This window comes from Anthonomus grandis, chromosome 8 (assembly GCF_022605725.1).
Source record: "Anthonomus grandis grandis chromosome 8, icAntGran1.3, whole genome shotgun sequence".
Classification (NCBI taxonomy): domain Eukaryota; kingdom Metazoa; phylum Arthropoda; class Insecta; order Coleoptera; family Curculionidae; genus Anthonomus; species Anthonomus grandis.
The window spans coordinates 16,193,262-16,207,115 of record NC_065553.1 but is presented as its reverse complement, the minus strand read 5'-3'; the positions used below and the strand labels follow the sequence as shown (position 1 = coordinate 16,207,115).

Here is a 13,854-nt window from a genome sequence, read left to right as displayed (position 1 = left end):
TATCAGTGTTCCTGTACAAACCATCCCTCTATCTACAAAGTTATTGCACAAAAAGGGCTATTTTAGTCATTTGACCTAACCCAAACCAACGGAGTATTCCATAAAACAAATTAAACCATCCCATTCTCGTAAACTTTGTGACAGTCGCGACAGGACTTGGCGTAGCCATCGGCTCAGTAAAAAGCCGATTAACCTCGAACAACCCCTTCGTTTACAATCCATTAAAGCCACCTAAATCATTATTAATTACTTCCTTAACTTACATTGTGAACGGATTATTGACTTCATTATTTTCATTAAGAAGTAATTTGGGAGTTATGAATGAAGTTATACTAGTAAATATCAATTATGTAAAATGGTAGAAATATTATAAGCCCTTTGTTCACTTATATACAAAGATCCCAGTTATTCCCAAGGGTGTGAAAATCTGCCATAGGAATAATATATTATTAAAAGAGGCTCTCACCCATTCAGATACCCTATCAAATTAACCTACTTCTGATGGGAGCACCATTCTGTTTTAACGACCATCCCATCCTGTTTGTGGCTTATCCATTGATCCCCTGTTTGTGTCCCGGTCGGTTAACCCTAGCGGGAATAAAAATAAGAAAGGAAATTGATCCTAGGACTGAGAACTTATAGAAGCATTTTTATAGAAGTCGCCAGATTGCGTGTTTAAATTGTGCGATGTTGTGACATTGATCTTATTTTACTGAAGAGACTGACGACTTGCAATGAATTGTATTTTTTACTTGTTATTTGGTTCACTGCATATTATCATGATACTGAGATCGCAAATAGGTTGTTAGGTCTGATTTTTTTAAATTTTGATTTTCTGAGGCTTGATTTTATTTAGAACATTTAAAAGTTATGAATTCTGATGTTGTTCAATATTTTATCGTCATATCTTATCTGGTTCACTTCTCCTTAGGTAGCTGCGAACCAGAGATTCGAAAAAGTCTCCAGCTAGCTGGGATTCAGCTGAAATTGTGAAATCATATAAATACTACTATAATACTACAGGACAACATGGGTTTTCCAAAGGCAGATTAACAGCTGCACATGTTCCTATCTAGAAATGTACCGAATGGTACATCTAGAAGGAGTGCTCCAGGAATGAAATAACTTTTTCAATTCAAATCTTCTCTATTGAACTAGAATAACACGAAAATGGTATGCTTCAGGGGACAATTGGAGGACTTATTCCTATCTAGTGACCTCCAGGGATACAAGATCTGGTTTGATTGAAATTTTTTCCCATTGAACAGGCATAAAACGAAAATCTTGTGCTTTAAGGGACAATTGGAGGCATCCCAATTATCCAACACACCAGCAGCAAATTTTTTAACCTAATAATAGATCAGGAACTTAAATTTGAACAACAGTTGCCAAGAAATTATCTGCGGGTTGCTACGAGGGGTCTGAGAAGCTTGGTCCGGCAGTTCGCAGGTCTGTTTATTTTGCTCTAGTTGAATCACGTCTTTGATAAGGAATCTGTTTCTGGGGTTTGTCTAATGGCTATTTTATCCAGTTGATCTTCATCTAGAAAATGGGTTCTCTACGTTATACTTGCAGGGTAAAAACACAAGGAGTACTGAAGGATCGCACTTTGGGCCTGTTTTATTCCTTTTAAATATTACTGAAACTACATCTGCATTTGGATATTGCAGGTGTCTTTTATATGCTGACGACTTCTTAGAACTATTGACAGTAATGAGGACTGTAGCCTGATTCAACTGGACATTGATGATTTTGTATTGTTTGATCTGCTGACTGACGTCGTACAGAAGCTTTTAAGATGTGGCGCTGGCGTCGAATGTTGGACGGCAAAGAAAAAGATCAAACAATTTAGCTCTAATTAGAAGTTAACATACTTTAATCTAGAAAATAAATATTTTCCCACATTCCTTCAAATCCACAAAACAGTAAAAAGGATTTCCTTTTTATATCACATTAATTTTTTTTCAATATATACAAGGGTGGGGAATTTACATAAGTTCTAACTGGGTTCTAAGGGAACTGCTGCTGCTAAGAGAATTATTATTATCCTTATCAAATTATTTGAATTTCCACTATCATAAAATTCAAGAATGAAGCCTCATTTACACTTAGTTGTATTGATGTTGGGAGATTTTTAAAGAGTGGCATCGTTGTTGGCGGCACAAAAAATTAAGAATCTACGTTACGCGAATGATACCCTGATAATAGTCAAATACTCTTAATGACACTCGATTAATATAATGTAGAAGCTAGATGAATACAGCAGACGGTACGGACTGAAAATCAATAATTGAAAGACTAAGTAATGATTGTCGACCGTCCTAATAACAACGACCCTCACATTCAAAATGTAGCCAGTTATCAAGCGGTCAATCACTTTAAATATCTTGAATCCGTCGTCACCAATACCGGAGATTGCGAAACTAAAATCCGGCGTATTGCCATGGCACGAAACTCGATAGCGAAAGTCACTAGTAACTGGAAGGAGATTTCCATCACAATCAACACAAAACTCAGGCTTATACGAATTCTCATTTTCTCTATATCTACTTATGCAGCAGATATAGGAGAATGCTCCGAATTCCATGGACAGCACACCGCACCAACGAATCAATTCCGAGACAACTGCGAATCAAAACCAGACTATCCAATTATGTCAACCAGCAGTATTTAAAATACTTTAGATACATTGCCAGGAGATCAGAGACAATGGAGAAGTTGATCATAGGAGGAAAAGTACCACCGTCGCGATGGGTAGACCAAATGAAGAATCTGATAGGAGGATGCAGGCTTCCTATACACCATGCCCAAGAGAGAGAATCCTAAAGGCAAACGATTGATGGATTTACTACATAATGTTACCACACCCTTCCGAGGGGTTTACGGACGACGAACGAACGTATTGATGCCTTAGATTCTCCGATGAATTTAAAAGGTGGTTGCAGAGTGTGTTTTATGGATATGATGCCCCAAAAAATAAGTAATTTGAACTGAGATCTGAGCGTTGATCTTCAGGCAAGGACATCATTCCATCAAGGAGTGTTTCGTCAGACCAAATGTCAAGCATTCAAAACTTAGTATATTGAACCACTAAATGAATTCTTTCTAAGATGAAGATTCGCCTTCATGTAAGTCCTGAAGAATCTGCATCTTGTACCTTGAGCATTTTTGTGTAAACCGTATAGGAATTCTAGCTTCTTAGATAGTTTTCTTATTGAAGTAGTGGGTTTTGCCTCTTAAAAACTTTTTAAGACTTCAATTTATGTGGCCACATTCAAATCGCATGTTTTTATGACATAAACATGTATCCGGCTTATGTATATATGTTAAAAACCGGTCAAGAACCACTAATATCGTTAAAAACCGATGATAAATTAACACCATTTCATTTGTCTTCTCCAATAAACAAATTTCATTAACTTGCATTTTATCAACTGAAAAATTGTCAATTCAATACAAGTTATTTGTTGTGCTACGTAGTAACTGCACTTTTTATTTTGGAATCTGACCTTTTGCAACAACTTTAAATCTGAATATTGAAATGAAAACTTTGCGACGAATCGATCAAATTGAATAGGAAAGCAAGTTATATTATCACTTGGTACGAAGATTTCTCATGAAGATCAGGGCGGTCAAGGGTAGCTCTATTATTATTAGACACACAATTTAAGCTTTTTCAATATTATTGTTCACGTGTCATGGCTCAAATATTTTGTAGCAGATACCTAGGTATTAGAGGTGATACTTTAAAAAGATACACCTCCCATGTAAACTTCTACTGTACACTCCAGAATATTAGTAGGAAGTATTTAATATTGATTTTGGCGATCCTCAAGGTTCGCCTAATATTATTTTGCTAAATCACTGGCTGGTATCTTTAGTGTATACCCTGATTATAAAGTATGGTTTGTGTGAGGCAGTTGCTGATGATACTATTACCGGCATCACAAATAATTTCGATATTTTATATCAAATGATCATTTAGGATCTCAAATTGAATGAGATAGTATTGGCCTACTCTTTTCAAACCTGCATCTTAAACTTTAAATGTTAAGGAGTATGCTTATTGGAAATGTTTGTCCAGCATATCTTCAGGTTGTTCTGGCGTAACAGGGAAATATGTAGTGGGTGCTGTGGTATCAAGAAATATTTATTTTAAATTAGAATTGTACCTAAGATGTGGAATATGCTTTTGGCCTCATGCGCAGATTCACTCTTCAAATATTTTCTTTTGTATTTTGAATAGGATTTATTCTTGTAAATCTATGATTCTGATAGTACTAAAATAATCAATTCTGACACAAAAATGTATAATTATCTTTCAACTCATTTCTGACTCACTTATTAAGTCCCTTTTTCAAACCCAACTTCCACAATGCCCATAAACGACTTGGCAACCTCGCAACCATAACGTCCCATCATACTAACTAAAGCTTCCACCATAAACATATTTATACTATTCCTTCGGCAATATCGTTTAGGAAAGGTGCGGGCTGGCGTTCGTTCACGTACTGTATTCGAGCAACGAAACACAATCGCGTCTCTTTATGTCAGTCATTTATAACACCTCTCCTAGATTGGGTCAATCTCCACAGGTGGAGGCTCTCTTTGATTAATTCAACCGGTTTTTTTTTCTTCTGAAAGTTCAATGAATTTTTGAGAAAAATTCGCTCTACAAGTGAAAATTTGTCTTAACAGTGATGGTCTTGTATATTTTAGTTAATGTCGAATATTGTATCAAACTGATATAGTGATGTGTAAAGATTGTTGCTCCTTGCATATTATGTGACTTGATGGTGGTATCCATGAAATATCAGGAGTTTTGTATATCTGGATGACATGCTAATTGGATAAAATGCCTCTGAGCGCAGTTTGTGTCAGTGTAAGTAAATTTCTTTTTATGGTATTGTCATGTCTTTAGTAAACAATTATGAAAAGAGGAGATATGATTCCATACAAGTGTACTCTATAACTAAATATAGATTTTTTTATTTTACAATCATCCATCCTTAATCCCTGAAATGCGTTTATTTATGGGAATTTTTGTTATTCATTGGACGATATATATAATGTTAATTAAAAAGGGTTTTTTATTTCTTGGCCTTCTCCAGATCAGGATCCTCTTTTTTCCTCAAATTTTCCTTTCCAATTATTACCTGTTTTTAAAAAGCTTGACTAATAAGAATTCTTCACTAAAAGGGTAAAATATTAAATCTAAATTATTCCCCAAAGATGTTACCTCTGGCAATAGAAATTTGTGCGTTTTATCATATTTCAAATATGTACAAATGTCTCGAAGGAGATGCAAGAGGTTTCTTGGTAGAGATCGTGAAAAAAACAAATGTGAGTTAACGTTTCGACTATTATTTGGTCATCCTCAGGACAGCGCCGGTTTTAGGCACGGGTTTTGGGGTCTTAATGACCCTTTTCTGGATCTTAAGGTCGATTAGGGAAAGAACCCTAGAAATAAAGTCGAATTTGAATAGTTATTTCAAATCTAGTTTTGCTCAAATTTGAATAGCGGGAGACATCCAAAAAATCGGCTTTAGCTCAAAATTAGTAAATAAAAAAATAAGACATAATACAATGAATTCAAAATGACTTGTTAATGCAATAATAATAGCTACCAATATATAAAGCATGAAATTCTTACATTTATATCAAAATTTATAACCTTTTATTTTTTATGAATAAATAAAAATAAAAGAAAAATACCGCCGGTTTATAGCTATATAATAACTGTAATGATAATAATAATAGTAACTATACATTATTGTTTTATTTAAAAATTCAATAATTTTTACTAACATTTTTAAATAATTGATAAATAGTCATACAAATTAATGATGAAAATTCTTTAATTATTGTATGCTTAATAAAAAAATACAACAAATAAATTTAGAGTTAATATCAATAATAATTGCATATTGTTTTTCTCAAACTTTGACGACAAATATATAATGGTCATTAGAACTTTTGGAAATGATGAACTTTGAATTTTATCCCTGTACAAAAACAAAATCCGCATAATTAAAGTAAATAGCTATATTTTATTCTTTTTTTTAATAAACGATTTATATCATTATTTATTATTATATACAGGGTGTACATAAATAGATTCAGGGGCGAAAAAATTCAGGGGCTGATTCTTTTTGAGATACCGGGTGGTAAAGATTGAACAAAAATATATGTTTTTTTACAATACCTGTGAAACCCCTATAGATATTTTAGTAATATTAACTTTCGTGCAAGGTTTAAAGTAAATATTTTTGATGAAAAATATGGTCCACCACTGTTTACTTAACCTTGTAAATTTTTTGTTTTTTACTTAACCTTTCAAATAATGTATTAACTTATTAATCTGTATTAACCTGTTAAATGTCTGCTGATGATTGTTGGTTCATTGTCAGTTCTTGCCTCCTTTAAAGTAGAAACTTTTTTGTGCAATTTTAATCTATTTCATCAAAATGGCAAATTATTCAAATGCAGAAATGACCTATATGCATTTTGTTTATGGTCTTGCTAAGGGAAATTCATTGCAAGAATCTAGAATATTTGCTGAAATGTACCCTCAACCAATGGCACCTCATCATACATTATTTGCAAGCATTCATTAAAGACTAGGAGAAACTGGAACTTTTCAACCAAGAAAGCATGATGGTGATCGTCAACGCGTTATTAGAACACCAGAATTGGAAGAAGCAGTACTTAATTTAATTATTGAACAACCTGACACATGACTGATGTCAACCTGACTACATGTCAATCATATGATGGTATGGACTATTTTAAAGGATCAATTATTATATCACGTACAACGAGTCCAGGCTCTATTACCACGAGATTTTCCTAGGCGTCTTGAATTTTCTCGTTGGATGTTAAAAGTCATTGAGCAAAACCCTCAGTTTTTAAGGCAGATTCTGTTTACCGACGAGGCTAATTTTTCCAGAGAGGCAATCATTTGGGCCTTTACATTTGGGCAGATGAAAATCCCCATGCTATAGTTGAAGCTTATCACCAACAACAATTTTCTTTAACTGTATGGGCTGGAATCATTGGAGACCACCTTATTGGCCAACATTTTCTATCACAGGGATTGAATGGGGAAACATGCACCCGTTTTCTCTAAGACATACTTCCAGGACTTCTTGAGGCGGTACCCCTAGATGTTAGAAGAGTAATGTGGTTTATGCACGATGGGGCTCCTGCCCATTTTAGTTTATTAGCACGTCGTTATTTAGACGAAACATATCCAAATCGTTGGATAGGCGGTCCTCAGTTTTGGCCACCAAATATGAATCCACTAGGGGAATTTTACCACATGGGGAAATTTAAAAACTTTGGTGTACAAGATTCTGGTACTGGATATTGATGACTTGAGAAATCGAATCATTAATTCATGCGCCGTAAGTCAAAATTCTTTCGGAATTTTTCATCGGATTCGTCGACAAATGCGGCGACTTATAGACTCTTGCATAATCGCAGAGGTTGGTCATTTTCAACATTTTTTATAATTATTTAATTTCTTTTTCTTTCACTTGGTTTAAAACAAAAATTAGAATCACATTTAAACATTAATAAACAAAACATTTAGGTAGATGGATTTTTTTTTTTAATCGAATACGTAACCTCGGACAAAATAAAGTCAAGAGATTTGCTTAGAAATAAATGAGAATTACAAAAAATAATAAAAATAAGTGGCGTACACGAACGTCACTGGTACAAAATTTGAAAAAAAAATCTGTGATCCTCAGAAAATGCCTTTTGATGCATAGAAAATGCATACCAAATTTTATTGTTAGTTTATTTATACTCCAACCTTTATTATACTCTGTAGGTATTTTACAGAGGTTTTACAGGTATTATAAAAAAACATATATTTTTCTTAATATTCACCACCCGGTATCTCAAAGGTTACGCCTTTTAGGACATACGTTCATATAACGTTTTTTTCTTATAATTTGCCCAAGAATCAGCCCCTGAATTTTTTCGCATCTATTTATTTACACCCTGTATATTATATTATCTATATATAAATTTATATGATTCAAATAAGTATAAATAGTCACTGAGCCAAAGCTCATCATAGAACAAATTAAATTGACCTATTAACTGGGATTCTTGGTCAAAATTTATCAATCTCTATGCCGTTTGTCAATTTTTTGCACATAGGAGTAAAGTATAAAAAAACCAAATTATGAAAAAATATAATACTAATTTACAATGGTCTTAGCTAGTACAATATATAAAGGTAAACGGTAAAGAACTCAAGAACTAAGACTTCAAAGTTGGCGTGCAAAAAAAGGAGCACCTAAAAAACCCAACTATGTGGCCAGCAGGTACAATTGTAGATGGCTACAAATTGAATGCTTCAGCAACATCCAAGATTCAGCCACCACCAGAAGCCACTGCCTACGCCAGAGAGATCTTTAAGAATTGCTTCAGACAAGGAAGCAATCGTTGCGAGTAAGTCCCTTGCACGGGAACCCTCTAAAATAATAATTGAAAAAAAAACTGAGAATGAAGACTTCATGGATCCGTTGACTCCGCCAATAGTGAGGCTGTCCCAAAATTCTGATCCTGAGAATAGCCGTTACCTATTGGCCAGGCTGAGGGACTCTTTAATTTTAAAATCACTTAGGCTCTACCTGGCATACCTCCACGACCTGCCGGCGAGTACATGCTTTGAAGGACACACGAAAACTAGCATTAAACTAATGCTTGCCGCAGAAGGACTTCCCACTGACATGGACTCCCTGAGAAAATTATACTGTCGGTTTCATAATGCCTATGGTATTGGTTCGGCTGAAATTGAAGCAGACCTCTCCGCTTTTGGATCCTTTTTCTCTTCAGAAAGACTCCTACAGCTCCAGAAAATTAGAGAAGGTCAAACTAATTATTTTTCTCCAACTAAGTCAAAAAAAAATTAAATAAAACGACGCGAATAGAGGATCAAGCACCCTCTAAAAAAATGGACGTTAGCAAGCTTAATATATTCCTCATTAACATTCAGTCCTTAAGACATAAAACAGACGAATTACATCTTTTATTGGAAGAGCTAAACTTTTGCCATAACAGAACATTGGTTAAAGACTGATGAGCCTGTATTTATTAAAAACTATACCACTTTAGCTAGATATAATAGAAGTAATTTATCTCATGGAGGTATATAATGTCCACTAACAACGATTTTTCCGCGGTCACAAAATTTGATAATTTATTATCTGAAAAAGTATTCGAATTTTCTATCGTCTATCATAATACCTTTGACCTTTAGATAGTTTGTATTTACAAAACACCTGACGCGGACGTGCAAATGTTCTGCCAAAAATTATTAAGCTTGCTAGAATCCCTGCCCTTAATAAGCAAATTAATTTTGTGTGGCGATCTTAATATTGCCTTCTCCAGTGTGTGTGCTGCTAAGGAATCCCTTCAGTCCATATTTGATTCATTTGGGATGGTTGTGAATATTAACTCCCCAACCAGAATAACCAAAACTAGCTCTAGTATCATTGACTACGTCGTATCAACCTTTGATCCGGAACTCGTTGATTCAACTGTCTTTAACTCAGGTTTCTCCGACCATGAAGCAGTGTTAACTAAATTTTCTCTAAATCACAAAAATAAAAGAGTCAGGGTTATGTGGAAAGAATACCGATGGCTAACGAAGTTGTATTATCAAAAACCTTTTTAGGAACGTTACGGATGTCCAGAGTCCACGTCAAGTTTATAAATCTACAGTTTACAAGTTTTTGTTAAGATTCAAACATGTCAATCTATGACGCGAATTTCTTTTATTTCCTTTTTTTTCATATAATTAATTGTTCACTTGCATTCGGCAATTGTTCACTTAAACGGATGTTCGGAAAGATCTTCTATAACCATTAGTTTTCTGTTGTGACGTTGTTTGGGCCTCCTGGAACATACAAACCATTGGCGCATTATATTTAACATGAAACTCGTGAGCCTTTTTTGACCATCCTACATATACCAAGAGGCTATTATTACTAAACCCATAATTTTGTTTTTATCTTGTCAAAAACGTGCACCAAATCGTGCATATTCTTAAATTATTGCTCTACCCATTTTTTTTTAATGGGGAACCTCAGATCATTTCGATCAATTAAAGAATAGCTAAAACGACCAATAAAACTCTTATGTGCCTTAAAAGCGATGCCAAAACGGCTTTTACGGTGACGGTAATACATACCTTAACTAACAACGACTGTAAACAAGCCATAAAACCATTAAATAGACGATATCGAGTACTTTGAGTGGAAATAAAACAATTTTAGAACAGGAAATGCACTGTTTGAGCTTCGCCGCTGGCAAAACAAAGATCGACTCTAAAAAGGTACTAACAGTTTGAACTGATTTGCATTCGACTCAGAAATGACCAACTATGGCCGTTCTGCTATCCTAAATACCACAAACCGTAATCAACAAATTAGTTTTCTATTCTAATTAAGATGGTATAACAATTAACGTTTTAACGTTGTATCTTCCTCGCTATTAATCATAAAATTATAAGTGAAAGCAGTCGAAATTTCAGTGAAAATGAACATCAGAGTGTGTCTTCATGGGTAATTAAATTGTAATAAAAGGACTTATCGTGGCAATCTGTGGATCTGTTTTACTATATCCGTGTTGTTACGGAAAAAATGCATTGAAATTCTGGTTTTTGGGTGAAGATTTCGCACTTCTGTCAGAATTTCTATTAACAACTTAAGATAAACTGATGTTCTTATAATTTTGATAAATAGTCCTGGCAATTTACATTATATGATTTTTTCTTCTTTTTTTGTTTTGGCTTATCAGCTCTAATTCTTATATATCTTTCTTTGTTCTCTTTATTTTTGTTATTTTCCATATATTTCTTGATAGTTCCAATAGAACTGTTTGCATATTTATAACGGTCAGTCACAACTTAGATCTTGTTCTCTTGTATGCTAGTCACCATACCTATAAAGAATGATAATGGCAGGGAAGAAGTTATCTCTGATGTCACCTCACCAGTTTCCCAAGGTTTATACCTTGGCTTTTTATTTTGTTCACCAATGATGTTGATTATCTCTTGGAATCTAATATTTTCTCCTTTGCTAATGATCTGAATCAAGAATCAAGGTACACAAAAAGAACCATGGTAAACTTCTAGGCTTTGCAAAGAGTTTATGGGAAGACTTTACAAATGTTTCTGCATTGTTGATTTATATATGCTACGCTCAATAGTCGAATTCGGGCATTGTCCGAAAAATATACGCAATTCTAGTTTTGAACAAGAAATATTTCCCAAACCAGAAAAAAATATTTTATATGACTATTGAGCATTTTAAAATAAACAAAACTAGTTTTGCGCAATATGAAATGAACAGAACTAGTTCTGTATATTTCTGTGTTATCAGCACTAGTTTTGCTTATTTTGCAGCCTCCCAAGCCCAGCTAAAAAGTAGGGTTATGTTTATGTTGTTGTTTTGAATTTATTTCGTTTGTGCTCGTGAAATTATAAATATCACAATTATTTTAAGTACGATATTTAACCATTTACCTCTATAAAAATGCAAGCTGAATTCGAGTCACAATTAGTTCGGTTATTGGAGGCTTCAGGTGCTCAAAAACATAATCTTATGGGGAAAGATCATTACTTCACTATACTTAATGATGTAAAGAAGGCAAATTTGTGCAAAGCCCAATCAAAACCCCTAACTGCTAAACAGTACAGAAGAATAAAGCGTTGTGATATAATAAGTATAAGTGGCGTGGAAAAGTTAATTAAAAAACGCAAAGAAGATTCTGATGCCATACTATATTTTGTTTCCACGCATGAAGTGTTTCCTATCGTTCACTAGGCACATATTTCTGCGGGTCTAGTCTAAACGGCATAAAGGTATGTCTCGGAACAACACTAATTATTTACTAAGTCTAATGTTAATATTGTACAATGCAAGTACCGCCCCATTGGCTAGAAATGGCCATTAAAAACAGCTAAATATTACAATATCCAATTGGCTGGTTTAGTTTACAAATTAGTTTGGGTTAGTTGAGGTTGGTTTGATTACCTTAAGTTGGTTTGATCTGGTTTGTTTTGATTTAGCGTGTCGAATAATCAAAAAAACTAACTTAAGCTAATCAAAACCAACCTGGAGTAACACAAACTAATTTGTAAACTAAATCACCCAATAGAATTCTGGAATATGTAGCTGTTTTTAACGGCTCGTCTAGCCAATGGGACGGCACGCTATGGTGCGTCCGGGCGGTATTTGAGTTGTACAATATTAAACTAATTTAGTAAATATGCTGTGGCGTTAACTTTACAGTGTTACTATTTTGCCAAGAGTTTGCAGACGGTAGCTCAGAATTATTGAGGCTTGGGATTGTTCGAAGGTTCACTTATGACTGGCTATTAAAGAATCTAAACTTGATTATAACTATTAAATAAGAGGGCGCCACTTAGTTTTTTTTTAATGAAATAAAACTAAGAAAAATACAGGTATATAGGTTTCAATTAACAAATAAATGACCTTGGATAAAGTAGATTTAAAGAGGCAAAAAAATATCTTAACAATACAACCAAATTATATTTACATCAAAGATATGTATACACCTCATGTTCTAATCTGTTAAATGTTAATAATTTATTATGAATTAAAATATGACTAATGTTGATATGATTTGTTAGTATAGTTTGACAAAAGTAACATTTAAATTATGATTTCGCTTCTAGGTAGATTTCAGCACTTGAAAAATAAATTGCAATTATTAAAGTTTTTTGTATAACATTTTTAGCTAAGGCATATCAGCCTTAACGGAGTTATAATAAAAATGTAGATAAGTGAGACAAATTTATGGTTAGTAATATTTAAATAAATAGAATAAACTGGCCTGTATATTCCTCCAAGAAATGAACGGCTAGCCTTCAAAACCGAGGCTGTGAATGTATGCCATTTGTAGCTCAGCTATCCGGGCTGGGAATCTCTAATACTAGCTCTAGCTCCAGCTCCACCGCTTTCAGCGATTTCCCACGAAAATCAAAAGCCTGCAGCCATCAACAATTGAAGAAGAATAAAGAGGAAACCGGAAGAGTAAAACCCTAAAACAGCGGTTGCCATTGTATTCACTGTTCATAAAAAATGAATGGCGTTAAAATGTGACACACTCACCTTGCTAAGTTTCATCCTCCATCCATCAAAATCTTGGGCATCCTGCACCAGAATTATGAATTAAACGGTTCCCTAAAGGAACAAGATTAAGGACTATAAATTACAAACCATATTGGCCACTTCCTGCTTCACAAACTTCGGAAATAAAAAACTGGCCTTTTACGTGCGCTCGTACCAGCAACACGGGAACAAGTCGTCGAAAAATGGACGCAGTACCGACTAAATCAGTAACGACCCCACCTCTCGCCTGAGCTGTCAATATCAGCCAATCAGAGAAAACATTAATTAAGACCAATCAGAAAAGTGACGGACCGTCAACAGAAAGCATGGATAATTAAACCAGGAGAGTGATGCGTTACAGTAGTAATGTGTCATTGACAGTGTGAATTTAAAGAAATATGAATAAAAGAAGTTGACTGAAATTATTAATGTAATTATTGAAATTAATGAAATATCAATGGAGCGTGAACTTAAGGTGAACATAAGGAATAGAAAAATAAAACGCTACAATGCCTCCCGCTACCGGTATCCAAACAAATGCCAGGAAATTGTAGGATAACGTTAAGAATTAACAATAACTTATAAGGTTAGTTAAAATTATTAGCAACCAATAAACTAATATTTAGGCTATTGGTTGCCTATAACGTCTTATTATCGGGATTTATTCGGATACCGGTACCGGCACGTTAGATCTCAA

General features: G+C 34.2%; 1 protein-coding gene across 3 annotated transcripts in view; it reads left to right on the top strand.

Moving 5' to 3' along the window:
- LOC126739900 (supervillin-like) overlaps positions 1 to 13,854 on the top strand; it is a 292,907-nt gene that overhangs the window by 26,516 nt on the left and 252,537 nt on the right. The window contains exon 1 of one of the 3 annotated variants that reach the window (XM_050445721.1): positions 4,474 to 4,882. The exons of the other annotated variants lie outside the window; for them this stretch is intronic. Within the exon in view, the coding sequence (XP_050301678.1) occupies positions 4,856 to 4,882 (27 nt within the window). The 5' untranslated portion in view covers positions 4,474 to 4,855. Of the gene's footprint in view, positions 1 to 4,473; positions 4,883 to 13,854 lie in introns of those variants that run through there. 3 annotated transcript variants of the gene reach the window in all.